The sequence below is a fragment of the Equus caballus genome, chromosome 11, assembly GCF_041296265.1.
Source record: "Equus caballus isolate H_3958 breed thoroughbred chromosome 11, TB-T2T, whole genome shotgun sequence".
Taxonomy (NCBI): domain Eukaryota; kingdom Metazoa; phylum Chordata; class Mammalia; order Perissodactyla; family Equidae; genus Equus; species Equus caballus.
Window position 1 is genome coordinate 46,089,556 of NC_091694.1, and position 15,901 is coordinate 46,105,456.

General features: G+C 55.1%; 1 protein-coding gene across 6 annotated transcripts in view; it reads left to right on the top strand.

The window, feature by feature from the left end:
* Positions 1-13,413, top strand: part of SGSM2 (small G protein signaling modulator 2) — a 34,668-nt gene extending 21,255 nt beyond the window's left edge. The window contains exons 12-25 of one of the 6 annotated variants that reach the window (XM_023653223.2): positions 540-674; positions 4,386-4,539; positions 5,346-5,410; positions 5,503-5,648; positions 6,141-6,269; positions 6,436-6,541; positions 6,640-6,701; positions 8,712-9,095; positions 9,349-9,473; positions 9,916-9,998; positions 10,212-10,321; positions 10,755-10,851; positions 11,384-11,551; positions 11,777-13,413. In XM_023653223.2, coding sequence (XP_023508991.1) covers positions 540-674; positions 4,386-4,539; positions 5,346-5,410; positions 5,503-5,648; positions 6,141-6,269; positions 6,436-6,541; positions 6,640-6,701; positions 8,712-9,095; positions 9,349-9,473; positions 9,916-9,998; positions 10,212-10,321; positions 10,755-10,851; positions 11,384-11,551; positions 11,777-11,865 — 1,853 coding nt within the window. In that variant the 3' untranslated portion in view covers positions 11,866-13,413. Of the gene's footprint in view, positions 1-539; positions 675-4,385; positions 4,540-5,345; positions 5,411-5,502; positions 5,649-6,140; positions 6,270-6,435; positions 6,702-8,711; positions 9,096-9,348; positions 9,474-9,915; positions 9,999-10,211; positions 10,322-10,754; positions 10,852-11,383; positions 11,552-11,776 lie in introns of all 6 variants that reach the window. The other 5 variants (XM_023653222.2, XM_070227868.1, XR_002811652.2 and 2 more) reach the window with 5 other exon arrangements.
* Positions 13,414-15,901: the final 2,488 nt, after the last annotated feature.

Consider the following 15,901-nt stretch of genomic DNA (forward strand, 5'->3'; position numbering starts at 1 on the left):
TGGGAGGGCGAGCCAGGGCACTAAGGAGCTGAAACCCAGCAGGTGATTCAGGCTTCTTGAGAGCAGCTCTTGGAAACCCTTGGAGGAGAAATTTGGATTTACAGTCTGAAAGGAGGGATTTAGGGTAATCTTCAGGTGTGGTCCAGCCTGATCATGACACAAGCTGAAGAACGATCAGGATCCGTCTGCCAACAGTCTTGCCCAGCCTTGCCCAGGGCTGGGGAGCATCTGAGCTGCTGGCCTGTCCCAACCGGTCCCATCTTTCACTACCCGCATCAGTTCTCTCTCTTCCGTTCTTCCAGAGAGGGCCTCCTCCAAAGAGTGGAGCCCTGTAGCTGCCGCCGTCCCCTCACTTTCTTCCACACTCTCCCCGGTAAATCATCAAAAGACACTCAGGTCCTCTGTTCCCCTTTTCCATGCCCTGCAGGCTCAAGGTGACCCAGACTCCAGTCCGCTCCCCATAAGGAGGGAGTCCGGTCCCTCCTGCCTGGGAGCAGGGTCCTCATGCCTCTGCCTCTCTCGCTATTCTCTTTGAGCAGTCACTATTAACTACCACCACCTAGCGGCCAGCCGCGCGGCCTCGGTGGACGATGATGAGGAAGAGGAGGATAAACTACACGCGATGCTCTCAATGATCTGCTCGCGGAACCTCACAGCTCCCAATCCGATGAAAGGTTTTTATCCCTCACCCTCTCTCTGACCCACCCCATCCCCTGCCTCACCCCCCTGGCCCACCTGCCACCCACTGCAGGGGCTCAAACGGCAGTGTTGGCATTATGGGACTTGCAGCTAGAGTGGTTCCCTTTCATCAGGAGGCAGATCAGGGAGGGCAGAAGGAGGCGCTGGTAAGAAGAGGGGACAGTACAAAGAACAGGGGGCTCTGGGCTCCCCATGGAGTTTGTAAGGAGAAGCCTTCAAGCCTGAGAGGGAAGAGATCTGCTGGTGGGAAGGTCTGATTATCAGGTTGCCTCTTAGGAATCCTGATTGGCTCTCTGAGCCTTGTTCCCACTCCTGGGAGTCATGCTGGCAAACCCAAGACTGTCTTTTTCTTTGTCTCCTGTTGGTGGGAAGACCGGCCTCTGGGTCCTGGGCTTCTGACTCCTGACTTAATGGAAATAGGACAGAGGTACCAGGCCCCACCTGGCCAGGGATAGGGGCTGGACAGCTCGTGCAGATGAGTCCTGTGGGTCAGGTGACAGTTTGGGGCCACCATGGAAAGAGACCCAGGACTCAGTTTACCTAGCAGGCCTGAGGGCTCCAGAAGGCACCACCTGGTGCTTGAACATGAGATCTAGAAATATCTGTGCCTAAGATATAAGACAGGTGTGTTCCCACCCTCACGGACCTGAGTCCATGGTTGCAGCAGTCCCTTCATCATAAACAGCACAGCACAGTGCCCGTCACCCCTCAGCGTTTGTTCCTCTGCTCACCTCCCATCTTTCTCATCACAGAGCGAGGCTAGTGGAGAGGGAACCCCTCTGTGTTCTGGAAAGTGATTAGCCAGGGGACCCTGAGGGCTGGGCTGGGGTGCTCACAGGAAGATGGGTCAGGAAGGGCTGAGGCCAGCTCTCTTAGACTTTAGGGGAACTTCCCCATCCCCACCCATTCCCTTGCCACAGAATTAATTTCTTCTCCCCTTTCTCTGCCCTTGCAGAGGGTGTCTAAGAATATGCGACCCTCCTTTTTGCTTCCACAAAGTTCTGCCACAGAGCCCAGTACCTTAGCCTAGCCACCAAGCCAGTAGTAGTCTCCTTGTCCCTGGCAACCAAGTCCCTGGTCTAGAACACACCTAGCACAACCCTGCCAGTCGCTCCCTTACCCACCAGCTGCCTGCCCTTGTGCCTCCCCTCCCTCCCAGCCCCTCCAGGAGGACCTGCAGGCCAGCCGGGGGCAGGGAACTCAGGGGAGCCTCACTTCTGATGTTTATTGCCTGCACACGGCCTGCTGTCTGGTTCCTTGAAAACCTGGGCTTGGGGTTGATATGTGGGAAGCCTGAGTCCAAGCAAGGCCAGGAAGCCCCTTCCTACCCCACAAATTGGCAGTCAGGCTGGAGACTAGGGCCGGGGGTGGGACGTGTTCCAGCAGAGCCCCTGTCTTGGCAGACTTGGCGATAGGAATTCCATCCCTGACTAATCTTAGGGCTGAAGCCTCCTGGGTCAGAGAAACCTCTAGGCCCAGAGGATCCAGAGGCCTCAGGGCTTGCCTGAGCATCCTCTTGGGTAACTTGGGGGCCAGACCAATCCAGTAGACAGCCCTTGGGCCCCCAATACTTGGGAAAGGGGAAGAAGTATGAGCAGAACAGCAGGTGGTTGGGAAGATGGTGTGGGAGCCCCCACCTCCACTCCAGTCCATAATGACAACACTGTGGAGTCCATTCTGCTAGCTGTTGCTTTTCAGGCCTGCAACATGCTTGACTTGCGCATGTGAACCAAGTGGCGGGTGTCCAGACTCTCCTCTCCTTCCCCTTGTCCCCTCCTTTTCCTGCTGCCTCCCCACAGAGCAGAGATGCTGTTCACTCTAATTCTGCTCCAGGCCAGGCACCTTTCACTCGGAGTCTTAGGGACTGTGGGGTTCAACCACCCTGATTGTTTTGTTTCAAACTTTCCTCATGCTCAGAGGAGAGAGTCAGAGTCAAAGCTGGCCCAGCAGACCCCTTGTCCAGCCTCCTGCCCCTTACCCAGTCACTCCAGAGCTCCAGCTGTCTGCACTGGGTTAGTTCAGAGATGCAGTGTTCAAGCCTGGCTGGTTCAGCTCCTTCCTGGAGAATTAAGGTGAAGAGCATTGACCCGGGAGACTTGCCTTGGTTGGGCCCTGCTTTCTGGGCTTGAGCTCATTTCCCTGTGTGCCCACCTTCCACCCTCTGCACCTGTCACCCCTCCCTGCGTGCCCACCTGCTGCCTGCTGCCTGCCTGGGCCTGCTCCCCACCTGGTGCCTCCCACAACTGGCCTCTCCTGCCTGCTGCAGGGGCATGAGCTGGGCTCCTGCCCTACCCCACCTGCATTTGTCCCCTCCCTCTTCCCAGAGTCTCGGGCATGGCTTGCAACCCCTCACTCCCAGAGCTGCACCAAGTATGTTCCCTTAATTTGCCTCCTGGTGGAGCTGAAGGGCCAGATATCTACAATAATCCTAGCCATGGGTCTGGGAAGAGAGCCCTGGGGCCAAGACAGAGCAGCCCCTAAAGGGCCTGGAGGGGGCTCAGCTCAGCCCTGCCCACTGAGACACACCCAGAGCTGGAGTCTAGCTCCCACAAAAACCAGGCCAAGGTCTGCTCCAGACTCATAGCAGGCCAGAGCCCAGGCCATGGTTTGCAGAAGAAAGTACTGCTTGAAAGAAGTCTCTTCACACACACAGAGCTTTCTTTCCTTGTTCTTCTTCGCTCTTCTCTGCTCTCTCTCCCTCCTGACGTCATCTCCTAGTCCTTTCACAGCCTGCCCTCACTTTGCTTCATCTTCGTGGCTCACTGGACCTGCCAGGGTCCCCCATGAGCAATGCCCTGCCCCGCTTGGGTTCTCAAGGGTCTCGAGGTCTGATTCAGACTAGCTGGGCTGGCTGAGAAGGCTCCGTCTGCGGGTGGTGTAGATGTGTCCAAGGAGCTGTTTTCTGAGGCTCCACTTGGACGCATTCTTGTGGATGGTGGAGCTGTGTGCCCAGCCACCGCCTCCATCCCCACCATGGCCTGACACCCCTGGGAATTTTGCCCTTCCTGCCAGGTCCCCTGTGTGTTTGTAGGAGGCCACCGTGCTGAGTGCAGTCAGGCTTGGCAAGGATGGAGAACTCAAGAGGAACCCATGCGAGCTGGCAGCAGGGGCGCTTGGCCTGGACAGGGAGCACTGCTCCTCATTAGCCACTAGCCACTGTGGGCCAGGACAGGAGGACAGGTGCCTGGGGTCCCTCGGGGGCTTTGATCGATAGAGAACCCTGGCTTGAGAAGATTCAAAGTTTGTAGTGTTTTGGGCATCTTCCTGCAAATCTGAATTTGCCCAAGAGGACCAGGCTGAATCCTCAAAGGCCAAGCTAGCTGGTGGCATTTAGAGAGCTCAGGCTTTTGTTGTTCCTTCTCTTTTTTTCTTCTCCCTCTAGTGTTTATTCCATTGCTGTTAACAAGATGGAGAGAACAGACACAGTCACCCACGAGTCGGTCAAAGTATTTCATCATGTACAGAAAGACTCGGTGGAGGCTGGGAAGTGTCAGGCACCCTCCCTCTCCACCGTTTACATCTCTGTGCTCTGAACCAAGCAGGCAGCATTCCTGTGGTTCTCCACTAATGGGTGGCTTCATGCTACAGCCCAGAGCTCACACCTGGGCACAGAGGTGGACATGCTGCAGGGTGCTTAGGGGAGGAGGCCTGCCAAGCCCTCACCATGGCCCCCTTCCTGCCCCCAGATGCTGTCGACATGATCGAGATGCAGGGCTTTGGGCCCAGCCTGCCAGCCTGGCACCTGGAGCCCCTGTGCAGCCAGGGCTCCTCCTGCCCCTCCTGCTCCACCAGCAGCTCCCCATATGCAACCCCCAGTCACTGCAGCTGTGTCCCCGACCGGTGAGTGGGCAGGGCCTGGAACACCAGCTTCCTGGGGGTGTGTCTGTTCTTGTGCGTGTATCAGTCTGTCCTTAGGGGCTGTGTCACTTGCCTGACAGGGTGGCCTCATGTTGGACAGACATGGGTTTGAATTTCACTCCTGCTACCCATGTGACTTTGGCAAATTACTGAGTTTCTATGAGGTTCTACGTTTCTGAGCCTCAGTTTACTCATCTGTAAAATGGGGATAATGCCACCTGCTTCTTAAGGTACCTGTGAGGACTAAATGAGGTCTGTAACCCATGTGAGCACCCAGAGCTGGGCCTGGCACATGGTAGGTGCTCAGGACTTGTGAGCTCCTCTTCCCAACATGGATGTAGATCCTCCATTAGGCTGTACGTCTAAGGACACGCAACAGATCTGAGCATCTGCCATGTGCCAGGAACAGTATGTGAATGGCGTTTGTATGAGGGTCATGTGCCAGCACTTGATGCTTTTGCTGGCTGCTTTCTTTTACCTGTTACTTCATTTTTTACCTCTTATTCCTGATGACCCTGAGATGGTTCTCTCCATTTTCACATGAGGAAACCAAAATTCACTAATGTGAAGTGAAGTTAGTTGCCCAAGTTCCCCTGGGTGGTTGGGGACCAGGCTGGGGCCCTGGGAGCTCTACCCAGAGTGGCTGGCAGGGACAGGGATGTGGATCCTGCTCCCTGTACCACTCCAAGTGCCTTACCTGCTCCCAAGCCAGAATGTCCTTCATTTTCAACCTCCTCCCACCAGAGGGGCCATAGGCCCCTCTCTTCTGAGCCCAGTTGTTTCCACAGGTTGCCACTCAGGCTACTGTGTGAGAGCATGAAGAGGCAGATTGTGTCCCGAGCCTTCTATGGCTGTAAGTGTGGGGTGAGGTGGGGCTGCGAGGGGCTGGGGTGGGAGCTGGGGGAACCACGTGGTCACAGCCTCCTGGCTCCCCCGACTCCACAGGGCTGGCCTACTGCCGCCACCTATCCACGGTGCGGACCCACCTGTCAGCACTGGTGCATCACAACATCATCCCGCCCACCTGGCCCCCAGGGGCCTCTGGGGGCCTCACCAAGGATGTGTGGAGCAAGTATCAGAAGGATGAAAAGGTGCACACTCTGGGGGGCTGGTGCCAGAGGCCAGGTCAAGGGGCTGGAGGTGCAGCAGTGAGTGCAGAGCAACCTGCTCTGGGAGCAGCTTCCACAGACCAAATGGGCATTCAGATAAAATGTAGTAGGGTCATGGTTGACTGATGGTCTTGGAGTGGCCCAGGTCACCATAGGATCTTAGACAGCTGGGACTGTGGGTTTCCATGGGACAGGGCTGGACTGGTTCCGTTCTGCTTCCACATTACTCCACAACCTTGGGCAAATCTGTGTCTCTCTGGACTCCACTGCCTGCCCTAGAAGGGATGGGGTTGAAATAGATCTCATCCAGGTCTAATCTGGAGTGGAGAGGACATGACTACCCTGAAGAAGGGTTTGCTGGGCTTCAACGGAATGACTGAATCACTGTCTCCAGCCCTAGCTCTCTTTGGGATGGGGTCACCTAGCTTGGCCGCAGTGATGGCAGGCACAGTCTTTCCTCTTTGGGTCCCTCAGAACTACAAAGAGCTGGAGCTGCTACGGCAAGTTTACTACGGAGGCGTGCAGCATGAGATCCGCAAGGACGTCTGGCCCTTTCTGCTTGGCCACTACAAGTTTGGCATGAGCAAGAAGGAGATGGAAGAGGTAAGGGGAGCCTGATCCCATGAAGATAGGGAGATGGGCAGCCAGGCCAAGGGACCCCCAGGTGGGGTCTCAGAAGCTTCAGCCTCTTCCCAGCCAGAAAGAAACATGGCAGAGGAAGGTGTTAGGAGAGCAGCCCCACCGTCCTCACCCCTAGGCCCGACCCTAGTCTCCAGGTGTCCCAGGAGGACAGCTACAGAGGAGAGCCTGGTGCACCTCTCCCTCCATGGTCATGGTGTGGTCTGAGTACAGGTGGACTCAGCGGTGGCAGCGAGGTACCAGCGCGTGTTGGCAGAGTGGAAGGCCTGCGAGGTGGTGGTGAGGCAGCGGGAGCGGGAGGCTCACCCAGCCACACTCACCAAGTTCTCCTCAGGCAGCAGCATCGACAGCCACGTGCAGCGCCTCATCCACCGAGATTCCACCATCAGTAATGACGTGAGCCAGACGGGACCTGGGGGGTGCTGGGGCAGGGACCACCAGTATTTTATACGCAAGAGTCCTGAGCACCAGCCTGACCTCTAGTCCTCACTAGCAGTGGAGCCCTAGGAGAATAGCTTAATGTATCTGTGTCTCATTTTCTTCCAGGGAAAAATGGGATGACTGTCTCCCTGCTGCCCACTTCTCTGGGTATTGCAGGAATAAAATGAGATAGTACATTGTGTTCTATTTTAATATACTAACAAGGAAAGATGGATTTATTGTGATTTAGGGAAGCCCTCCCTCCTTGTAGAGAGACCTCAAGGCTAGGCACAGGCAGCCCTGGGTTCTAGTCCCACACCCACTACTGACAAGATGAATAACTTCTCTTCCCATCTCTGGGTCTCAGTGTCTCCTTTCGGCTCTGCTATCCTCTGATTGTAGAGGCTTCACTGAGAGCTGTTGGCCAGCGACCAGGAGAGCTTTAGAGTGGTCCCATTGTGTTTACTGGCAAGATCTCCCCTCCCACATGATGTTTTCCATCACCTTATAGAATTGACTATGCAAAACCAGTTGAGAGCCTGAGTAGTTCTCCTGGCATCGACTCTGTGTTTAGCTGAACAGCAAGTCCCAAACCGTGGCTGCTAGGCCCAACCAGAGCTGAAAAGTTTCAGTTTTAAGGACATTCTTTTATTAACTTAGGTTTTTTTCTTTAAAATAGCCTCTTTAGGGGGCTGGCCCCGTGGCTGAGTGGTTAGGTTTGCGTGCTCCACTTTGGTGGCCCAGGGTTTCGCTGGTTCGGATCCTGGGTGCAGACATGGTACCACTCATCAAGCCATGCTGAGGTGGCGTCCCACATGCCACAACTAGAAGCACTCACAACTAAAAGTACACAACTATGTACCGGGTGGCTTTGGCGTGAAAAAGGAAAAATAAAGTCTTTAAAATAGCCTCTTTAGATCACATATATTCTTGTTACTTTAATAAATCTTTGCTAATATTAATGGAAAACTCAAGCTAGAGCAAGACTTAAAGAAATATAACTACTAAGGCACACTCTCCTCTTCATGTGCTTTGTCCTTAATCCTCTTTTCTGGAACATAGTCTCTTTCTCTCTGGCTTTAGGTTTCATAAAATCCTGAGTGTGTACCAGTGCACCACTGCTTAGCTCACGGACAGCAGGGGCCCTCCTCGCTGGCACTGTTCTGAGGCTCTAGATTGCTGTACAATCGTGGCCTTACCTGCCGCTAACCCAAAACTTCATGCTTCTTGCCCAAAGTGGAAACTCCTTTTAGTATCCCTTTCCCTCCATAGTCTAAATAGAAAAGGAAAAAGAAAACAATCTGTATATGTCTGTCTCATTTTCCCTGTGACTTGTCTAGGGTGGTGGACTGTTTCCAATCAGTAGAATATGTTTCCTTTCACTTCTTGCCTCTCCTCAGCTTGTCTGAAACTAGTATAACTGGTTAAGTGCTTGCTAGAGAAGTCTCCTGCCTTGTTCTGCTGAACATTCAGAGTACTGAAAATAAGGGAGAACTTATTTTCCTGACACCTCCAGCCTGCCATCCCCCCAGGCTGCCCAGTGGCCACACCAAGACTTTAACGAAGCTCTCCTGAACTGAGGCAGCCCTGGGACTTCAGGTGTTGTTAAAACTACACTTAGCTCACACTGGCCGTCAAGTGTCCAGGCCTCTGGTTCCCCTTCTTCCCAGAGCAGCCCCAGGAAGGTCTGGAGTGCTTCACACTTTTTCTCATACCCCAGGACGAGGCCTGAGGTGGAGGACTGGATAGGGCTGAAGATGGTGTCTTCATGTTTGCCCAGAGCATGATTTCTCCCCACTTGGTCAGCTGCGTCAGAAGGGGAGGCTTGGTGCCCAGGGGAGACAGTGTTAGAGGCCATGAGGTGGGAGTAGGGGATGTGAAGAGAATTCTCCATCCCTCTTGTTCTGACCCCAGGAAGGAAATGGCAAGCAGAGGGAAGGTGCTGGAGTGCAGCTGTGAGCCCCACTCTCTGTTCACCCTCACCAGGTGTTTATCTCTGTGGATGACCTGGAACCCCCAAGGCCCCCAGGCACTGAAGATTCCAGACCAGAGCCCGAGCAAGAACCAGGAGCAGGGTCCCCGGGCACCGCGGTGGTGGAACAGCAGCAGTCAGTGGAGTTTGACTCTCCCGACTCAGGACTGCCTTCCTCTCGCAATTACTCTGTGACCTCAGGCATCCAGTCGAGCATAGATGAGGGGCAGAGTGTGGGCTTTGAGGAGGATGGCGGTGGGGAAGAAGGCTCTGATGGGTCAGTTCCTGCAGCCCACGCTTTCTCCGAGCCCCAAGATCCCAACCAGGAGAAGACCTCGCGGCCCAGCGAGCTGGAGGCAGGGGAGGAGCTTGCGGCTGTTTGTGCTGCTGCCTACACTGTATGTGGACGATCCTGAGGCACTGTTCTCAGCTGGCCCCAGAGGCCCTTCTGACATTCCAAGGCTTGGGTAGACACCGGTGGGTGGGAGGTGGGGGTGCCCTGACTGTCCTGGAGGGGGCCACTGAGCCTATCTCTCAGCATCCCCAGAGGACTCTGTTCTGAGTCCTTTGGTTCCCTGCCTTTGCTGCATTCCTTTATGTGGGCATCACGTCGGCCCCCAGCTCACCCCTGAGGGCCCTCCACTCTTTCAGATAGAAATACTGGACACTGTGGCCTTAAATCTGCACCGCATAGACAAGGATGTGCAGCGATGTGACCGCAACTACTGGTACTTCACGCCCCCCAACCTCGAGAGGCTCAGAGACATCATGTGCAGGTGCCATTGTAGGGCAGGGCTCGGGGTGGGAGGCAAGGACCCTGCTCTGAAAGGTTAAGCCCCTCAGGCACCCTGCTCTTCTCCCCTGCACTTCCTCACACTTGGCTACCTCTGTCTAGAACACTTTCCCTGCAGTGTCCCCCACCCCACCCCTCTTCATTCTTAAAGGTCTTTCAGTCCTCAGCTTTGGCCATACTTCTTCAGAAAGCGTTAGCTGAATTCCCTCACCCCAGCATACCAAGCAGTGACAGCCTGTTCATTGGCTCTTTCCCTGAGCCCCTGAGGGCCTGGAACACGGGCTATGGGGTTCACCATCATACTCTTAAGGCTTTAGGATGGCAAAAAGGCTGGCTTCTGGGTAGCAGGTTGCTCTAGGGGCCATCTCCCCAGGGGGAGGTGAGGATGGTGCATACCCACAGTGACTCTGTCCCTGGCATTTCAGCTACGTGTGGGAACACCTGGATGTGGGCTATGTGCAGGGCATGTGCGACCTGCTGGCACCTCTCCTGGTCATCCTTGACAATGGTGAGGGACAGGGCTGGGGGCAGGGGTAGTGGGGAGTGTTCCCAAAATGGTGTTTGGATTGAGCTGACATAAGCTGGAGAAAGGAAAAGCAGACCACTAGGTCTGGAAGGGTGGGCATGTAAACCAGCCCTGTCCTCTGGGCCACAGGACACCCCCTGTGAAGTGAGGCATTGGGGTCTCCTGCCCTGAAGCCACATTCCCATCTCCCCTCAGATCAGCTGGCCTACAGCTGTTTCAGCCACCTCATGAAGAGGATGAGCCAGAACTTCCCCAATGGGGGCGCCATGGACACCCACTTTGCCAACATGCGCTCCCTCATCCAGGTGAGGTCTGCATCTGCCCGTGGGCATCTGACCAGGCACCGCCAGGCTTGTCCATCATCCACAGAGAAGCCAGGGAGCATTCCAAAAATGACCTTTACGTATAAGTTTAGTTTCTTTCATTTAAAAAAACAGTTTTCAGTGTTACAAGTCAAGGAGCAATATCCCTATGTGAATGCTTGTGCTCATGAAAGTTCTGGTGAGTAGTGTGGTTGATGATGCAATCAAACACTGAGAAAATGGTATCACTCCAAAAAGCACATCCCAGAGAGACAGGTGGTGCAGCAGAGTGCAGCCTCCACCTAAGGGGACAGGAGGGGACTCAAGTACAGCTGCCCAGCAGCCGGCAGCACAGCAGATGGGCCTGGTAGAGGATGGGGGTGGCCGGGAGAGGCAGCGTCACTTCAGTGTGTCTCCCTTTCTCCACTTGCACAAGATCCTGGACTCAGAACTGTTTGAACTGATGCATCAGAACGGAGACTACACCCACTTCTACTTCTGTTACCGCTGGTTCCTGCTGGATTTTAAGAGAGGTAAGAGGCAGGTTGGATGGTGGGGCTGGGGTCAGGGCCAGCAGGAGATCTCCCTTCCCCACAGTCAGTGGTTCTCAGCCCTAACTGGAACCACCTGGCAAGCTTTTTAGACACACCAGTGCCGTGGGCCCCATCCAGCCCCAGACTTGCTAAGTGTGGCTGCCTGGGCAGCCGTGAGTTCAGAGCTCCTTAGGTGAATCCAAACTGCCACCAGGGTTGAAAATCACCCTGAGATGATGGTTTTCAGAACTGTTTTCAAACCAAATCTTCCCAAGCACCAAGGCCTCTAAAAGCAGATCTAGTCTAGCTGACAAGAGTACAGGTGTGGGGTGTGCAGCTGCCCAGCATGCAGGACTCACCAGGGAGAAGGGCAGGGGCTTGGCCTGGGGCATAGAACCCGCCACCTTGGGCTTGGTTGTGTGTAATGGGGAGACTCCCAGGACTTTGGCCCCTGGAGCTCTGTCTCCACATGTGGCTCCATCCAGAGGCCTGTGGGCAGCCAGTCGCAGTCTTAGTCCCTTGCTGTCCCCAGAGCTGCTGTATGAGGATGTGTTTGCTGTGTGGGAGGTGATCTGGGCAGCCCGGCACATCTCATCGGAACACTTTGTCCTGTTCATCGCTCTGGCCCTGGTGGAGGCCTATCGTGAGATTATCCGTGACAACAACATGGACTTCACTGACATCATCAAGTTCTTCAATGGTAGGAACTGGTCCAGCCATCCTGGCTGCCCCCATCAGGGGTATGAGGGCCTCCTCTCCTGGCCTGAGCAGAGTTGCAGGGGCTGTCAGAAATACCAGGTCCCTTCCCCGTAAGCAGATGTCAGGAGTCCAGCAAGTGGAAATGGAGCAGGGTGGGTAGCCACAGGGCTCCTCCCAGACTACTGCCTCTGCTCCGGCATCCCCACTGTTATCCATGTTTCCCCAGAACGGGCTGAGCATCACGATGCCCAGGAGATCCTGCGGATTGCCCGGGACCTCGTCCACAAGGTGCAGATGCTCATAGAGAACAAGTGAGGGCTGTGGCCAGGAGGCAGCAGCCGGCCAGAGCCAGGGCTCCGGGCCCCTGGGTCCCTGCAGGGAGCGTGCACAGGGGCAGTGCAGCTGAGTCTGCCCCAACTCCCAGCTGATCCTCACCTGACTGTGTTCCTAACAAAGTGCTTGTGAGCCTGGGATCCGACTCTGGGCAGTGCTGGCCCTGCAGGGCGAGTTGGGGCCAGGATGCCCTCAGGTCAAGGTTGGGATAGGAGGGATCGGCTTCAGGGAGCGACTGCTTTGGGGGATACCTACTGTGCTCTCCACTCAAATGCCCGGGAATAGCCCCACTGCCCCCTGCAGCCTCAACCTAGACTGTTCCCCATGGCCTCTTCCAGGTCAGCCCGGGGCCCTGCAGCGTTAGCAGGGCTGTAGTTGCCTAGACCCCACCTGGCGAGAGTTGTGTTGGGTCAGGGGACTCTGTGCTGTATCTCTCCTGAGAGTCCCTTTGCAGGCCCAGTGCATGTCTGTGCACCAGCCCCAGTTGGGGCAGTCAGAACTGCTGCCAGTTCAGGCTTGCGCCCTAGGTGTAGGAGACCTGGGCCACCTTACAGGTCCTCCCCTAAGACCGGGGGGCATTCAGAAGATGGGACCCTGGGTGGGAACAGGCCACCTCAGCAGCACTGCCACTGCCTTTGGCCACCTGGGGTGACCCCATGCACGCCCAGCCCATACAGTGCACCCGCGTGTGTCTGCACAGTCTCACTCCTGCCACCTCGCTCTTGCTTTATGCATTAGATGCATCCCTACAAACTGTGTGTAAATGACGCTTTTGCCAGATGGATGATCTGGAATGTGGTAGGAGCATTTGCTCTCAAGGAATCCCAGGGTGATTCTTTAGGGAGGCAGTCCTGTCACAGCCTCCTCTCAGGAACAGGCCCCAGAGTTTAGGGGCAGCCCATTGCCTATCCCAGGCATCTGCTGAGTCCCTGAGGCTTTGGGGGTGGTTACCTGTGTCTCCCGTTTGTCCCTGGTGAGAAGCAAGGCTAGCTCTGCCTTCCACACATTTCTCAGGATGTCGAGAGGCCTTGGGAGCTGGGAACTCCCCTGGAGGAGCCTCACTCATGGGGATGCTAGGAAGGGCCCAGCCCCGGACCCTAGGCCCAGGAACACTGCTTGCTGTCATTCCTACCTCCCTTCCCCTCAACACATTCAGGGTAGGCCTTGCTTTGGGGCCAGGAGGCCACTCTGCCACTGGGGCTGGGGCCTGCCTAGCAGTCACTAAGGTCTGGAGACTTCTTGCATTTAAGAAACATGAAAAATGGCCCAGCAGCCCTTCTGCATCCAGCACAGCTCCCAGCCCACCTCTGTCCCAGGCACTGCACGCCTGTTTGTGGGCCAACCCACCTGCCCTATTGCCCTCCCGTCGTCGTCTGTGAGTCCTTGGCCTCCACCAAAGCACGGTGGCCATTGTGTCCCTGCCTTAGTGACTCAGTGGTTTTGTGAGGAGCAGAGTGTGTATGTATGTTTTTTGGCTCAGAAACTATACTCTTCAATGTAACAGACCAATAAACACAGCATTTGGCAATGCTTTAGGCTCTGGGGGCTGCTTTTGGGCTGGCACTGGACAGCGAGTGACTATGTGTGTTAGGGAATTCTGTAAACTCCACAATCAAACGGTAAAGAGGGCCAGCCCCGCAAGGCAAGGATGGTGAAGAGAGAGAACCAAAGTTTCCAGGGGAGAGGGCCTTTGGCTGTGGGCTGGGGTAGGGGTGATAGCCAAACCCCAAGTACTCAGAGGGAGCCCTCGGGGGGACTTCACCCTAGAGCCAGCGGTCCTATCTCAGACTGACCATTGACCTCTCCAGCCTCTGGATGAGTGTAGGTCCCTGTCCCATCCCTTCCCCAGCCTGCCTGCCCTTCTGGCTGGCTACAGTGATGAGTTGGAGTTTGACGGGGAATCTGCAGGATCTCCTGACCTCTCCAGCCAGTGGAGAAGGATCCTGTCTCTCTGGCCTTGGCTTCTGCCCACTGAGCACTGTCTTTAAGATGCCTGCTTCAGGCTAGGGTGTTGGGGGAGTATTGGGAGGGATCAGACCTGTTGATGTATGGAAAGGGCCCAACTATAATAGCTTCCCACCTGCTTTCCCCGACCCCAGAAGGCCACTGCCCCATCATCTATGGCTCCAGGTAGAGGCTCCAGTCACCAGCATGTGGTCTGGTGTAGCTTTCCGGGCATTAGGACCTGTTGTTGTCAACTCCCTCAGACCCATTCAGACAGACAAGGAAATCAGTTGACACAGGGAGCTCTGGGACCAGGGAAGCTTATAAGCCCCTCAAGGGAACACCTCCCCACCCCCTGGCTGATCCTGTTGCCTGGAACAATCAGAATTCCCTCTGCTGTTTCTCCTCCTGAAAGAAGTTTACTAAAGGCCCCTGATAAACTAGCCTGGAAATGGCCTGGTTCCTTCAAATACCCACCCCTCCCTTCCCTGCTCCACCCACAAGTACTGGCACTCCCCAGGTCCCTGGCTGGGCTTCTAAGACCAGAGGGAATCCCATAGCCAAAATGATGGATCTGCTGAGGACAATGTGTGTGTGGAGAGGTGGAGCTGGAAGTTGAGCAGGGCGCTATAATGCCATCTCAGGGAGCCCTCCTACCCTGGAAATGAGTCTCCCTCTCTTACAGAGCAGGAGCTGGTAAATGGAAGCTCCTGGATTCCTACTTGGGATTTTTGTTTTCTGTTACCTTAACCACAGGCCCCTTTCTTGCAAGCTCTAGCTGAGCAGAGAGAGGGGAGTTTCTGCCTACTCTTAAGATATAGTGATAGCCCTTAGATGATATAATACCTACTTCACTGTCAGGGGCAGTGTTTTCATCCCCAGTGCTGGGCACAGTGTCTGACACTGAGTGGGCACTCATGAAATATTAACCCTAACCCTAGGCCTTCCCTAAAGTGGAAGGGACCGGTCTTCCTGGAGCTACCAGCAGAGGGAGCTAGCATCCCACAAGTGAAAGGGCCTGGAGGGATTGTGGGGCAGTGGGGAGGGGCGCTGGGTCTGGCCTTTCTTGAGGCTGGCTCTTCAAAGAAGGGGACTCCAAGACATTCAGCCACCAATCCCTTTCCTAAGGATAACCCCTCGCATCCCCAGACCCACCCCAGGAAGAGAAGCTGAGTCAGTTCCCCTGACTGGGGCTGGGAGTGTGACAGGTGTCAGGGTGTTAGATGAGGCAGCCAGCCTAGTCTATAGCTAGGCCCAGCTAATTCATTCTCCCTCACCTCCCCACTTACTCCCAAGACAGCCTGCCAAAGGGCTGGTTTCCCCTAAACTGGGGAGAGAAGATGTAGTTATAGGGACAAAGGTCTTCCAGGCCCAGGTTTGCAGACCCAGCTTAGAACATGGCTCTTTGACCTCTGACCTCCAACTTCTTCCTCTTCTTGTTCCTTTCCCTGAGAGGACAGCCCATGGACTCCTCAGATGACCTGCCCTAACCACAACCCCAGAAGCACATCCCTCTCAGGAAGCCTCTCACCCTTCTGTGTACAGATCCTCCACCTTTTTCCCATTGGAGCTTTCCTGAGTTCAGGTTCCTGACTCTGCAGCAGGCCCCAGGGCAGGGTGGCACACACTCAGGGGAGAACTCTGCAGAGTTGAGATCTGACTGCAGCTCCACAAGGTTCCAGGCTAGCTGTGTGACCACAAGTCACAGCTACCTCAAACCTGTTTCCTTATCTGCCAGAATGGGGCTAGTTCTTATTTACTTCATTGTGCTGTTAAGAGATGAAACAAGATAGCGTTTGTAAAAATGGTTTGAGGAAGTATCAAGTAGTACAAAAGTACAAGGAAGCCCATAACTGCAGTTCTCAGAGCTTGTTGAGGATTGAACATTGGGATCAGAACTGGAAGGTCCCTAATTGTTTTCTAAAATTGACCAGCACGGAAGCTACTGGAGGACAGTTCCCCACAAATGTCAACAGGGAAGACACTGCTGCTTCTTGCTGGAGGTCTTTCCCTAAAGGTGGCTGCCTCCTTTTGCAACAAAATGACCCAGACGCTGCAGGCTGGCAGCTCCATC